Source organism: Zeus faber (assembly GCF_960531495.2).
Source record: "Zeus faber genome assembly, chromosome: 19".
NCBI lineage: Eukaryota > Metazoa > Chordata > Actinopteri > Zeiformes > Zeidae > Zeus > Zeus faber.
In genome coordinates, this window is record NC_137206.1 from 13,855,566 (window position 1) to 13,870,565 (window position 15,000).

At 49.7% G+C, this 15,000-nt stretch overlaps 2 protein-coding genes across 2 annotated transcripts; one reads left to right on the forward strand and one right to left on the reverse strand.

Moving 5' to 3' along the window:
• Positions 1–236: 236 nt before the first annotated feature.
• On the forward strand, positions 237–2,276 carry amer2 (APC membrane recruitment protein 2; the record flags this gene model as incomplete). Its single annotated transcript, XM_080020547.1, has 1 exon — positions 237–2,276. The coding sequence occupies one exon, from the start codon at positions 237–239 to the stop codon at positions 2,274–2,276; it is 2,040 nt and encodes a 679-aa protein (XP_079876673.1).
• A 7,666-nt stretch (positions 2,277–9,942) lies between these two features.
• Positions 9,943–12,185, reverse strand: LOC307244967 (beta-1,4-galactosyltransferase 1-like; the record flags this gene model as incomplete). Its single annotated transcript, XM_080020378.1, has 2 exons — positions 9,943–10,608; positions 11,820–12,185. The coding sequence occupies 2 exons, from the start codon at positions 12,183–12,185 to the stop codon at positions 9,943–9,945; spliced, it is 1,032 nt and encodes a 343-aa protein (XP_079876504.1).
• Between the last annotated feature and the right edge of the window lie 2,815 nt (positions 12,186–15,000).

Consider the following 15,000-nt stretch of genomic DNA (forward strand, 5'->3'; position numbering starts at 1 on the left):
AGGGAAAACCAGCAGGCAGGCGCTAGACTGAGTCAGAGTAGGAGCGAAAGAGCACCAGACTGCAGGGCTGAGAGAGAGCGAGAGAAAGAGAGCGAGAGCGAGAGAGAGAGAGAGAGAGAGAGAGAGCGTGAGAGAGAGAGAGAGAAAAACAAGAGTGTGAGTCTATGCACTGCAAGGGCAGACTGCTCGAGAGGGACGGCAGCGTGGGAGCGATTAAGTGGTCAGAGTGCTAGATAATGGAGGTGCAGTCGGAGTGCGCGGAGCCTCCCGCGCCCCCACCGGGTGACCCCCAACCCACTGGGAGGATCAACAAAGCCGCCTTCAAGCTCTTCGGGAAGCGTCGCACCGGCTCCGGGATGGCGAGCTTCTTCTCCTTCAGGAACAAAGGGGCCGCCAACAGCGGGAGCAACGGGAATTCCGAGAACGGGAATTCCGTCAACGGGCACTACTCGGCGGCGGCGGCGCAGCTCATTAGAAGCAAGACGCACGACGGGCTAACGGGTGCCGACAGCGACGCTGATGGACAGAGGGGGGAGGTGCTGGGGGGGCAGGAGGCTGGGCCGGTGAGGTCGCTCAGCAAGTCTCTGAGCTTTTTCTCCCTGCTCCGACGTGGGAGCATGAGGACGAGTGACAGCGGAGGGACGGGGCTTTCCAGGAGACAGCGGGGCCTAAAGGGCCTGTTCAGCAGCATTCGGTGGAGGCGCAAAGAGAAAACAATTGAGGTCGAAGGGGAGGTGGCGTCGGGGAGGGAGACGAGGGAGGTGGAGGTTTCCCATCCCAATGAGTTAAAGGACATTACCCTCATCCTGGAACCTCCGCCCCACCAGCCCCAAGAGGATCATGGGAAATTGACGGTCGAGCCATGCTTTCAGGAGGCAGAGTCGCCCCCTGCCAACATAGCTATGGTCCCCCAACACTGCGTCATAATGACGGACGTTTGCGGTGAGTCGGACTCCCCTTTTCCCTACACGCCGACCGATTCGCCACTGCGTGACCCTCCTGCCTCCAATGCCAAAACCTCTGTTTCCAGCTTCAACCCCTCTCTCGCCACACCACCACTGGATCACTGCAGTGCCGCTGACCCCCCATCAGAGCCCTCGGTGGAGCGCCTCTGCTCCCTCCTCTTCACGGACGTCACCTCGCTCAAGAGCTTTGACTCCTTGACCGGATGCGGTGACATTATCGCCGACCCAGACGAAGAGGGGCCGGGGGGCAACGGCGGCAGTGGCACCAGCAGTAGCAGCAGTGGTGGGGTTGGAGCAGCGAGTGCAGTGGTGGAAGGTGGGCGAGTCTCAGGTAGCGTTGTGCCCACGTCTCAGGTTTCCCCATCTAAACCCTCTCTGCCTACCCAGTTGACCCGTACAACATTCTCCACTATCACCAGTTTGGGGCCTGCATCTCTACCCGCCAGGGCCCGGGTCCACCCTCCACAGCAAGAGCACCCGGCAGGTAGCGGTGTGGTGGCCTACATGGGTGGTGGGGAGGAAATGGCAAGCCCGGAGGGTGTGGACGATGCGGACATGCAGGGGCTGTGGCACATGTTGCCCTCCACTGGAGACAACTCTCCTGCGCTCCCCCGACAGCTCCAAGCTTCCACTAGTACTCTCACGACCACGGCCACAAGGAGTGCAGACCGGAAGGTCCCCCAGGTTAAAGCCCTAGGGCTAAGCAAGATTCCCGTGGTTGGTGCATCAGGAAACCGTGCAGTGAAACCCTCCTTACACCACCCACACCCCCGTCACCCAACATCGCCCGGTGAAAAGGAGCCACTCAGTGATGAGGGCTACTGGGACACACCTACAGCAACGCCCACCGCAACGCCCGACGAGGGAGGGCTGCAGCGAACCCAGAGGATTGCCCTATCGCGGGACAGCTGCTCTGGCGACCACCTCTACGATCTCTATAACAACCCAGAGGAGGAAAGAGAGGAGCGGGAGGAAGATGTAGATCAAACCAGCTCTCCTTCGCCCTCCACTGAATACAAACTCAGCCCCGCCTCACAGTCCACCCCTCCAACCTCCTCCTCGTCTTCTTCCTTCCGATCGATGAAAGGGAGCACCAGTCTTCCCCGCGACTCCAAGATCCCCATCAGCGTTCGACAGACCCCGCCCCCACACTCTGTAAGCCAATCAGCTCTTTCGTCCGTCCTCGAAGCCAGCGCCTCGCCTCCAGAAACTCAAGCAGCCCGCACGAAAATCCCCGTCTCCAAGGTGCCCGTCCGCCGCTCTGGAAACAAACCTGGCAACGCGGCCAGAGGTGCTGCCCACAGGAAGTAGGTTGCCTCAAAGGGGGGGCCGCTCCTCCCTCACTAAAGCTGTTAATGGACGTGAGTTAAAATTTCTACGGTGCTGTTTATGGACGGCCAAATGCTTTCCCAGACCAAGAAAAATGTCGAGCTGTAGAGTTAACAGCCTATAAATTCCTCCCAAATTTTAAAAGTGTGCATTCCTCAATGTTTTAAGCGGATTGATGGATCGCCTTAAGGGTTCCGTTCACCGAGAAAGTCACAGGTACATGCCAAAAACGGGGCCGCAGCTTCAAAGCATTGGTTGGAAACCTTTGGAAGTTTAGCGCTTGACAGCGGACAATCCTCAAACTTGGAAATACTTCAGCTGGCGTCGGACTCATTACCCACTCAATACCTTGGGGAAAAAAATGAAGCGTCAGCAATGTGTATGTTTTGTATGGCTTCAGATAATACCTTGCATCTGCTTTTGACTGCGTTTTCCCTTTCTCCCAGTCCTGGTTGATTTTGTCAACAGTGGATCCCACTGTTGACAACCTGTATATTGCAAAACAGAGGAAAACCTTGTTTTTCGCCCCTATAGTTTTCTTAGGACCTTCGGACGACGTGGCCGAACCCCCGCTGCGGTCCGATCTAATCGAAAGCGTTTCTTTTTCGGTCATCTCTCATCTTTAACAAATTACCTCCTGCTCATCCAACGTTTAGAGCCAAAGTTCTGCAATTCCCATCATTAATCCACTTTTCCTAACATGGTTCCCAATGCTTGGATTAAGCCAGCTGTTTTGCTAGTAATATATATAGATTTTTTTACTATTTTGAATTGTTTTCCTTTGCTGACAACACACTGGCTGCACACTGTGTGCGTGCAAAACGTACGGCAATTTATCAGAGACTTGAACCTGTGATATCGACTTCTCTCGAACTTTGGGAAAAGCTGCTCTACCCGAGATTTACAACGAGACAGTCTTCCGTATTTCGGAGACGGGGATCCCTCCTCGGGCCGACGAGAAGACTTTTTTGTTTTTTGATCAGCGTGGATATCCCGGATTCGGCTCGACCCATTGCATCAGGACCGCACCGCGCGACGGGAAAAGTAAAAAGGGCATAGGGTGCCGCTCGCTCGCTCTCTCTGGGATATACAACCGCTCCATTCCTACCGATGGGGGAAATCTGCGGAAACGATTGCAATATTCAAAAACAGCTCCGGCTCGACGCTTTGACGCGGACATGCAAGCCCTCCACCCGCAGGTCTCCTTCTCCCTCTCTCTCTCTCTCTCTCTCTCTCTCTCTTTTCTTTAACCCACACCCCCGGGGAACAAAAGGTCAGGGAACATCGTGCTCGTACCGTACACCGCAGATTTCACCACAGACTTTCATCAATTTTTGGAACTCTTTTTTTTTTTTTTTAGCAGCGACCCCTGAGGGACTTCAATCACATGTGACTATACGTACATTTTCTATTTAATATTGTTTCCCTCCTGCCCCCTCCCCTCCCTTACTAACACTGCACGGGACGTTAACTGTGAATGCACGGGCTTCATAAGGAATTTCTGGGATCATCTGCGCTCTATGTTATTCCCGGCGGGAGGGACGTCGCTGTGCCTCTGCTGGTGCGAAGGCGACCGCTCGCCGGCGTTTCTATGACGACACGGCCTGTATGAATGGATTTTGCCGCAATTGATTTGACGATTGAAGCTAAACTTCAAAAGCCGTCAAACGACCAGTGTGTAGACTTTAGTGGCGCTGCAGAAATGGAATATAATATTCATGAATATGTTTTAATTGGTGTATGGAAAATAAGGCTCGTTGTGTTTATATCTACATAGGGTGTGCTTCCACGGAGGCGGCCATGATGCGCCGCCATGTTTCCACAGTAGCCCAGAACAGACAAACCAAACGCTGGTGCTGCGTTCCGTTTGAACTGGGAAGTCGGAATTTTTGATTTCCCAGCGGGAAATTTCAACTGGAACGACCCTTCAGGTCGGATATTGACTCGGAAAGACGGAAGACCCTCACAAACCTCGATCTTAAAATCCAAGATGGCTGCTCCGCGCATAAATAATAAGTGAAAGCTGTGATGCCAACAATGGTCGTTTGTTTTCATGAAGTCTATTTGGACTATTTGGACCCTCAGAGGCGCACTCCACTCCCCGCTCCCATATTTGTCGTGTAGCTGTCTGTATTCCGAAAGAGCAAGCACAGCAAAGGAGGCGTCCATCTTGGTTTTTCGACTTTCCGACAACTCGGGTGTGACGTCATTCCCTGCTCTGACTTCCGACCTCCGAGATAAATGGAACGCACCCTGGCTCTTCCTCTCCCTCTAATCTCTATCCGGTCTATCCGGTCCCCGCAGACTGATAACAAAGTATGTGTCGCGCTAACGCTGTCTCGCCAGCAGACTAAACGTAGAGGATAGAATAGCTTATTAGCATTACTTGGCTAATGTTAGCTTTTAGCCACCCTAGCTTCTCTTACGCCGTTGATAAAGGGAGCGGTGAGGGGAGGTGGGGTGGAGGGCGTTCAGTTTGTTGTGATCTGCAAACCCCACCGCCAGACGCCACTACATTCTACACACTGCGCCTTTGAGAGTGACTGGCCAGACCTTTCTGTAACCTCTTCAAAAACGACTTACTACACGTAAATCCTCGCCGTTCCCCGCGCGCTTCCCGGGCTCCGGCAAACGGGAGAGTTCAAACGCTTAAAAAAAACAACAACTAAACAAAAAAAAACAAAAAACGCTTGTGCTCGGAAAATACTAATACGACAAAGCTCTGCCCTCTTAAGATGTCTTCTCCAACCAAAACAACAACAACAACAACCCACATCCTGTATGGGTCAGAAAGTCAGGAAGGATCCCCCGACATTAATTGGGAACGGCGTCAGAAACCCTGGGGGTAAAGGAGTAAAATCACTGCGCGCATGCTAACACTGAGCTACACACCGTAGCATAACATCACCGGCTGTGACGGACGGCCGCAGTAAAGTGCTTGTCTCCTTTCTTTTTACGCGTCTGCCTTGATGTAACGTAAAGTAAAGAAGAAGAAACCCGGCGGTTTGTGAACGCGGGGGCCTTATAACCCGTCCAAGCGTTTCCCGGCGGTCGCCGCCAACAATGCGGGGATGCAGACTTGAGCCAATCGAAACAAACAAGTATTAAGCAAATTCATTGTGATCATTTTGAGGTCAGGAGATGGTTGAACGTGTTTTTTGTTTTGTTTTGTTTTGTTTGATTTGTCAGCTACTATAATACCGTCCTCCCCATTACGCACAGGGAGCCGCTCCTTTCTTTCCAATAGCGCCTGGTTGTTTGGTTTTGTTTTGTTTTGTTTATGTTTTTCTATCTCTTTCTATTCATGAATTCAGGCCTTCACGTGAATGTCGACCGGAATGAAAAGCACATTTGTCCTTCTTTTAGCAGACTGTCTCTCTCTCTCTCTCTCGCTCGCTTTCTCTCTCTTTTCCCCCCCTTTACTGTTCACAGAGCGGGAGTCGTTCCACTTTTTCATATTTAATGAATAAAACTGTGTTTGCGCTTTTGTTTTGCGTTCGTACGTACTTTATTTAACGTCACCGTGTTCTTCTTCGCTGTTTACATAGTGGAGCTCTCTCTCTCTCTCTCCCTCTCTCTAGACAGTTGCTTCCCTTGCTCTCTCGCCCACTCCACCCCCGCTCGCCCCAAATGGATTAAATTCCCTGATGGAGGGAGGGAGGGAGGGAGGGGTGTGGTGGGGATGGGGGACGGACGAGACGGTTGCTTTTGTTGACGTGCGGCGCTGCGCTGCGCCTGGCGTTTTTGTTGTCGCCCCCGGCGACCGCCGTCGGGGGCCGTCGGGGCCGACGGGGGCTCGGGAAGCGATGGGTCGTCCATACATCGTATTGATCGTATTGATTTGGCATCGGCCGAGACCAAAGCGTGATGAATGGCTTGACTACTGTCGGTCCCGGTCTCTGGTTGACGGATGGGATAGTGACAAAGAGAGGGTGATTCTCAGTTAAATTCCCAGTTCGTCAATATGAAATGTGTGTGTGTGTGTGTGTGTGTGTGTGAGTGTGTGTGTGCGGGCGGGTGCGGGGAGGGGGTCTCTTTGTTGTGGAGGAAGACACATGTTGCAGGAGGTGTGTGTTGATGATGGAGGAGGGTTTGGTGCAGTGCGAATGCCCTTTGCAGTGGTGCGGCAGCCCCCCTCTCCCCGCTTCCCTTACCGGGGTTTACGTAAAAGCCTTATGTAAGACCGTATCACTCCCTCTCCCCCACCAGATCAGAGCTGGTGATGCTGACGGGGTAGAAGGTTACGCAGATGCGTGTCCGGCGGGATGTTTATTTGTGTGTGTGTGTGTGTGTGTGCGTGCGTGTGTGTGTGCTTAAATGGCTTTTAAACAGTGGAGGGATGCATGCAGCTGATGGCAAAGGTGATGACGATGGGATGAATTCACCAGAGAGGGTCGATTTTGGGCCGTCGCTACTGAAAACAAGTCGGTGAGCTTGAACTGAAAATCTGGAGAAGGCTCCAGGCCCCTCTATTGACTTCTTCTCGGTTCCTCACTACTATTGAAGAGCATTTCAAACGACAAGGACGTACGTGGTTGAAACAAAGCGACGAGTGAATGTCTTTCCGTTAAGATTCATCGCCAAAGCGGCTAATATCTGTTTCATTACTTATTGAAATTGTACAACCGCAGGGGGTGAGCTCGATACCTTAACAGAAGGGTTTGGGGGGGTTCCTTTGAATTTGTGAATGTACGTGTGTGTGTGTGTGTGTGTGTGTGCACGTGTGTGTGAGTGGGTGTGGCTGACTGACTCTCGGTCTCTATTCTGAAAGCTGCACCCCACATTTTGCATGGCAGCCTCTCCACACTGGTTCCCATAGTAACTCCACTAGGTCAACCAATGAAAAGAGGGGGCTGGGCAGGGGGGGAGTGAGGGGAGGGGGTGCTGACACACACACACACGCACACACGCACTCGTACACACACACACACACACACTCACGGTGTGCACGACATGATTGGAGTCGAGCTGGTACAGTGAAGCATGCACACACACACACACACACACAACCACACACATACACAAGCTTAACCTAAAATGCACGTGTGTGTGTGTGTATATATTATACAAAACAAAACCAGGGGGAATATCAAAGCCTTTTCATGCACTTCACAACAGGAGCTATTTTCAAGGAATCCCAGTACTTACATTTCTGAGGACCAGATTCAAGCACCTCAAGCACCTGGTAAGAACCCCGATCAACACACCTTCTTTCAACTTTTCAATTCCAATCATGTCCTGTTGGGTCTCTCGCCTCACCACCTGTCTCGGCTCCCCGCCCGATGTCAGTCTTGCTGCTCGGAGCCTGGGGTCGTCTGTTTTTCCTCCTTCCATCTCTAGAGGGAAGCATTTAGTGGACTCCTCAGGCCACATTTAAAGTCAGATTTAATCTCTTAAAGTACATGTAAACGCCTCAAACGACCACATTGCTTTTTTATCCCCCCCTAAGTGTGGCCCTGCTTTCCTTCCCCTGAAACCAGTAATACATTCTGATCTAAGGGGTCATTCCTAATTGTATGGACGTGACGGGTCTTTCGAAACAACTTTCAAGGATTTTGAGTGGCGTGGCGAATCTGTGTCACGACCTACAGTTCTCCTTGGGCATTTACTTCACTATTTATACATTAGACGCTGGAAAGTTTGATTTTATTGTGAAAAAACTAACTCGGCACAGCAGCGACGTCTTGAGGCCACCTGGTGAATTGCACAACGCAGCCAATGGGGGGGAAGACAAAAATATATAAAATATATATATATATATATATATATATATATATAAAAAATAAAGACCTTGAGATTTTAGCGACTATGTCACATCTTACAACTGTACCGAAAATACAGCTCATATGTAAAACTTCCAGCTTCTCTAAAGAGAGAAGTTGCACAAGAGACACCATGTGAATAGAAAATTTATATAAAAAAAAAAAAAAAAAAACCCCAGCAACAACCAAACTCAAGTATAAAACGGAAGCCTTGCATGATCACAACAAACAAAATCGATATTTTGATTATGCTGTAAATGCAAAAGCAATAGAAAAAAGCAATAAATGCTCTCAGCAACTCGTTGGCTGAGAGCTTCAGGATTCAAGAGGTTTATTTGTCACATACATATACTGTACATACTTTCATACATATATGCAGTGAAATGTAATGCAACGCACCCGGTGATAACACACAAGATGTCCTAGGAAAATTTCTTTCTAATAGACCAACTAACTGACTCCTAAAACGTAATACAGTCAGTCGAATACTTATAGAATAAAAATAAAAATATATAGAATAAAATAAAATATAATAAAATAAAATGAAATAGAGGGAATATGCTTATGTATATGGAATAGGCAATTATGTATATACAGATATGTGCATTAAAGTGGCATGTGAATTAATGTGCATGTGAGCTATGAAGTACTAAATCATAATTCAACATAAATTAATTCATTTTTTAAATATTTGCTTTCACTTTGCTCAATGTCACACTGGACAAAAGAAACCCCCCAAAAAAACGATGAAACTAGACCAAAACCAATAACATACAGTAAGATTGAAAGCACAAACCATGTGTTTGACAGTTGATTTAACACTTTCTTCAGGTGTCGCCGTGTTGAGTTTTCCCCACATTCCTTTTCCTGGAATTCTAATTTGTTTATTGGTATAGTCTATTTAAACACATCCACAGAAAAAAAACAAAAACAAAACTTCGACATGAAACTTTAAATTTGATTTAAAAAAAATAGTTTTTATTTATTGTTCAATCTTAACACCAGGTGAACTTCCTGAGTATTCACATTTAGAGCTAACAAGCGAGGAACACATCTGTAAAAAAACGTTACGTGTACTTCGGCCATATCTTCATATATCATATTTCACTTCCCTCGTCATTGCTCCTCCCTTTACCTCGTGAAGCCTGAACGCAGGTCCGCTGACACCAAAGGAGGCTGCGCCACAAAGCCCATATTTACCTTTATTTTGTGCACTGGTCCGTTCTGAGGTAGACTGGCTCACGGTATATTAAGAACACAGAGCTCCTGCGCTTCTCGGGCCCAGAGAACAGATCACCAAGTTAAAGTATCAGAAAATGCCACCCTTTTTCTTGACGTTTGTGAAATCTTGACAAACTTCCGTACACTTCAAGCGCTGTAATTAAACAGATAATGTTAAATTTCAAGGCCAAATAAAAGCAACCACAAAAAAATAAAAAAAATTAAACTTGCCCGTCTAAGCAAAGGAGGGAGTTGATTTTAGGTTACGTCAACACAGGCGTTAAAAACAATGTACAAAGACGACGGACGGAATGGATGTTTTGACTTTGAGACGATAGCAGTGCTGTTGCAGTTTTAGTGATGGGCTTAAACCTGCGGCAGACAGACAACTTATTTTTTTAACTCTGGACTAAACGTATGAACATGAAGCCAAATGTTAAATAATTCCCATTGGTATGACAGATTATTTCTAATTGTTCATACAGTTATAACATTGGGGAGACAAGTTATTCGTCCTTTCCAAAACCAAAAACATACAAATTCAGTGCAACAGAGGGGGTCAAGAAAGCTAACCTGCATAAATATTAAAACAAATATTAACAAAAACCATATACATCAAAATGTGTGTTTTAAAGTTTGCGGGACCGGCTCCCAGCCGTTCCGGCTCACCGCGGACTTTGGATGTCGACGGTGATGAACGTGTACAGCGGGTCCTTGGCAACCTTCTTGACGGTGTAGGTCAGGGTGTTGATGCCGTCCTTCTCCATGGTCCACTGGGTCTGGTGCAGCTTGTCGGGGTTGTGCGGGTTGGGCTCGTTGTGCACGTCGCGCCCGTGGCGGATCATCTTGTAGCGTCCGGTCTGCAGGTCGGGCCGCGACACCGCCATCTTGCGGAAGTTGATGCGGGCCAGCATGTCGTCGTCCTCGGCGCCCCAGCCCCAGAAGCTGTTGGAGAAGCCGTTGATCTTCATGTAGTGGTCCTTGGAGAAGGACACCACGCCGCCGAAGTAGTTTTTGTACGGCAGGTCGAAGCCAAACTTGTCCATGGCCACGGCCAAGTGGCGCGGCTCGCCGTAGCAGCGGTACAGGTTGCGGTCGTTGAGGGGCACCAGGTCCACGTCGGAGAAGACGAAGCAGCCGTAGCCAAACTCCTTCAGCGCCTCCACGAAGCCCACGTTGAGCAGCTTGGCGCGGTTGAAGGCGCCGTCGCCGTGCTGGTTGATGACGTAGATGCCGTAGCTGATCTGCTGCCGCTTCAGGATGGGGTGGAGGTAGAAGAGCCAGTGCTTGAGGTGCTCGTGGCGGTTGCGGAACGGGATCACGATCGCCACCTGAAACGGGAGAAAGGTTTTGATGGACCGGCAGGAGCTGGACGAGGACCACGTGGACACACGATGTTCCTTGACTTAATTATACTGTATATTGAAAACATTTCCATCTTCTGGTTCATTTTTAGACTTAATCGTATCGTACTTGTTTCTTGTTTTTAGCCTCATATTTATTGATTATCATTAGGTTATAGTACATGTTATTGTTCATTTTTGGGTTTATTTCTATTGTTTGTGTAATTCTACAGTGAAAATGTCATTGTTGGTTTTGGGGAAGGGAGTCAATGCCAGTCAGTGAGAAGACGTGTGCGCATGAGTGAAATCGGACTTCCTGACATTTCATGGTCCATTACGCGGCGCCAGCAACAGTCTGAAGTTGTCCTGAAAGCAGCGCGTTGTCACTGTGTGTGGTACGACACAAACAAACAGCCATAACGTGCTGCTTTCAGGGAGAAAGGGACGCGTGACGAAGAAAGAACGTGTTACGGAAGCCGGGTTAAATCGAGGCCTGCTGAATGTATAGCGTTATCGGCAGTGGTGTAAAGTAACAAAGTACTTAAGTACATTTTTGAGTATCTGTACTCAGGTATTTCAAAAAGGTACAGAAGTATTTTCTGGAGTATTATAGACTCTTATATCAGGGCATCGGATATGACAAGTAGTTGTACTTGAGCTACTATAAATACTTTAAGTATATTTAACAGAAAGTACTTAATTGTTATGCGTGTCAAATTATTTAACACGAATAGAGCCGGGTGATATGCCGATATAGTATCGATATCGCGATATGAGACCAGATAATATCGCGATGGTTAAATTTTGTCTGTCAAACAATCTGCAACAGACTTGGCATCAAGTGCTTAGTCATACTATGCAACTGAATGACTCCCTGTCTCTTGTGTGTGAATATTTTAATAAATCACCAATAGTCACTCCCCAAAATATCAAATAATAGACATTAAAAAAGTAATTATTTCATTTTTTTATGTTATAATTTGTTTAATATACGGCCGATATTCGTTGTAGTGTGAATATGTTAATAAATCACCAATACTCACTCCCCAAAATATCAGATAATAGACATTAAAAAAGTAATTATTTCATTTTTTATGTTATAATTTCTTTAATACATGGGCAATATTCGTTGTGTTTGTTCGCATTACTCATAATATACTATTATATTAATATTATTACTCCATATTTATCCGGTTTACCTTGTGTTCTGAAACACAGTCGTGGGGTTCGTACTGCCCTCCCGTCCGTAGCCCGCGGCCGGACTCGCTCCTGACGTCCTCCATGGTCCGCTTCCAGTCGAACTCCACCCGCAGCGGGCCCACCAGGTGGGGCGGCTCCGCCGGGCAGGGCGGCAGGGTCCCGTTGCCCCGGCCCGGCCCGGGCCCGGCGGCCGCCGCCGCCGCCGCCGGCTCGCCCCCGCGCCCGGCGGCGACCACCCGGTCCCCGGGACGGAGCGCGGCGAACGGGACCCCCGTTCTCGCCGGGCCCAGCAGCCACGACGAGATGAACCAGGAGGAGCCGACCAGAGAGAGGGCCACCGTCGCTTTTAAAAGGCGCAGCCTCATGGTCGCGCCGTGCGTTCAACTTTCAGCGGCAGTTGGGAGTGAGACGCGCATTCCGGCCGCAGCTCCCCGTTCCCCGTTCGCCGTTCGCCGTTCGCCGTGCCCCCGCGCCCCGCGCCGCGGCGGCCGAGTGGCCAAACTGGTTTTTTCCCCGCTTCGCAGCTCCCATCCGGCGCAGCAGGTGAGCTCAATGAAAGGATGATTTAGCCTGCACCAGCGTGTGTGTGTGTGTGTGTGTGTGTGTGTGTGTGTGTGTGTACTAAATGGAGAACTACGCGGTGTGTGTTTTTCACAATACACCCAACGTGGCCGCTGTGTGTGTGTGTGTGTGTGTGTGTGTACTAAATGGAGAACTACGCGGTGTGTGTTTTTCACAATACACCCAACGTGGCCGCTGTGTGTGTGCGTGTGTGTGTGTGTGTGTGTGTGTGTGTGTGTGTGTGTGTGTGTGTGTGTGTGTGCGTGCGCGCGTACAGGAGGGTGGACGTTTCAGGTGTCTTCAGGTGGGTTGCGCTGCGCTCATCTCACCAGCAGGCGGCGCCGTTGACCCTCTCCATACCCAACCCGCTTTCACCTGGCGTTGCCGGGTCCGCGCTCTCCCGCGGATTTGGGCTACTTTTTTTTTTTTTTTACAACATTTACGTCCACATTAAGTCATTTAAGCGGACGCTTTTATCCAAAGCGACTTCGCAAGGGAGAATGACATTCAAGCCGCATTGCGACAGAGGTTAGTGTAACAGTAAATACCGCTAGGGAGTGAAGAAAGAAGAAGAAACTCTAAAAAGTCTTTATTCATCACGCAACACACCACACTACAACACATGCTTGCACACACACACACACACACATGCACATGCTTTGGATGGTGGCCGGTGAAATGGATCCTCTGCATTTCACCCATCCTGGCTTGTCCTTCCTCCGGGGGCACAGCCAGGGGCAGTGGGCAGCGTACGTGGACGCGCCCGGGGACCAGGTGATAAATGTCCATCGCTGGTCAGACGATGATGGGTGCATGTTTTTTTAGTGGGGGTCCTTACTGACGTGAGGTGGAGGAAACCCCATGTGAGCACGGGGAGAACATGCAAACTCCACACAGAAAGGCTCCTAGTGCTAAGTAATTGTAGGTTAGGACAGGAGGTACTCACTGAAGAGAGAGAGGGAGGTCCCCGCTCTGGTCATTTTTCTTGGCAGCTCTCGTTCCACCAACGTGGGGACTACAAATGAGAATAGCCTGGATTGCCGCGGCCGTACGGCCGGCAGAGCCAGGCGACGCTCGTTTGACGAGCGCGGCATCCGGGGGGCAACATGTGCTCTTACAAGGGCGTTTAAGTAGGCGGGAGCGTCCCCAGCAATCGCTCTGTAGGCCAGCATCAGAGACTTGAACTTGATGCGGGCGGCTGCAGGTGACCAGTGGAGCTCCATGAGCAGCGGAGTGACGTGTGCCCTCTTGGGGCTGGTTGAACACGGGTCGCGCCGCCGCATTCTGTATCACCTGCAGGGGCTTCACCGCGCAGGCCGGCGAGCCTGTTAAGAGGGCGTTGCGGTAGTCGAGACGGGACATCACCAACGTTTGTACCAGCGGTTGAGTGGCATATTGGGTCAGGTACGGCCTGACCTTTCGGATGTTGAGTAGTGTCGCCGCGGGTCGGGTTAGACGCGTTTGCATGCGAATCACACGGATATGTATAAATAGAAAGACTAACAAGTGGACTGGGGATGACGTGTGGGACGAAAACCGTGCGTAACGGGGACGCGTCCTCCTCGGGTCCCCGCCCCTCCCCAGGCTGGCTTTCCTGCCGGTTTTGACCTGCCATTACGCCGGTTTAGTCCCACAGACCTGGCAACCCCGGTGGTGTCGGCTCAACCGTAACGCTTCGCCACGTTTCATTTCGCCACCCCTACAGAAGGGCATTGTCTTTGAGAACGAACCGGTTTTGCGGCTCCATGGACGCGTCTTTCGATTTCCTACATGTAAATCCGAAACAGGACATTCAGCATAGTGTCAGTAGATCAGGTTTCAGTAGATGCAAACAAACAGGTCCCACGCCGGGTCGTCCTTTTTCCATTGCGCATGCGTAGTATCTCAAGTCGCCATGAAGTCTTTTTTTTTTTTTTTCCTTTGGCATAAAACAAACAAATAAAGCATTACAACATTTATTGTGAATCCAGCATGGCGGTCAAGGGTTTAAGTATAATAATAAACAATGTGTGTGTGTGATATAGATTTGCAATACAAAAGCAAGAACATTTAAAACGTCATACATCATCGTCATCATACGTCAGATCTCAATTAAGTTGAATATGTTGGTGTCTTCCTCAAACAATTTCCAACTGTACGTGCTTTTCATCGTTTGTTTTCGTATTTTGTGAAACGTTCCAGCTCTCTTGGATGCCAATGACAAGGGGGTGCCACCCTGCCGCCCTGTTCCGAGGCGGGCTGATTTTGCGGGGCTGGAGCCACGCATCCGAGGCCCCGAGTCCTGCGAGCCAAATGGGGTTTGAGCCGAAGTCTGGGTTTCTCTAAAATTTCACCTCATCAGTCCACCAAAATCTGTCCCTGAACAGATTTGAGGCGAGGAATCGGCAATCCGCTTACTGAATCGGCACTCCCATTAGATCTACAAGGCCTCGTTTTGCTCCGACTTTCCTTGGCGACGCCGCACCTGGGCTCTCAGATGCAGGGATCTTTTGTCCGTGAAAACAAAACAGAATAAACACATCTACATCTGCACTATTTCCATCGGTTTTGTTTGGAGAAACGCAGCAGTGGATCGCGTGCTGCAGCTTACCGTCCCCGCACCTACATACTTTTATTTTC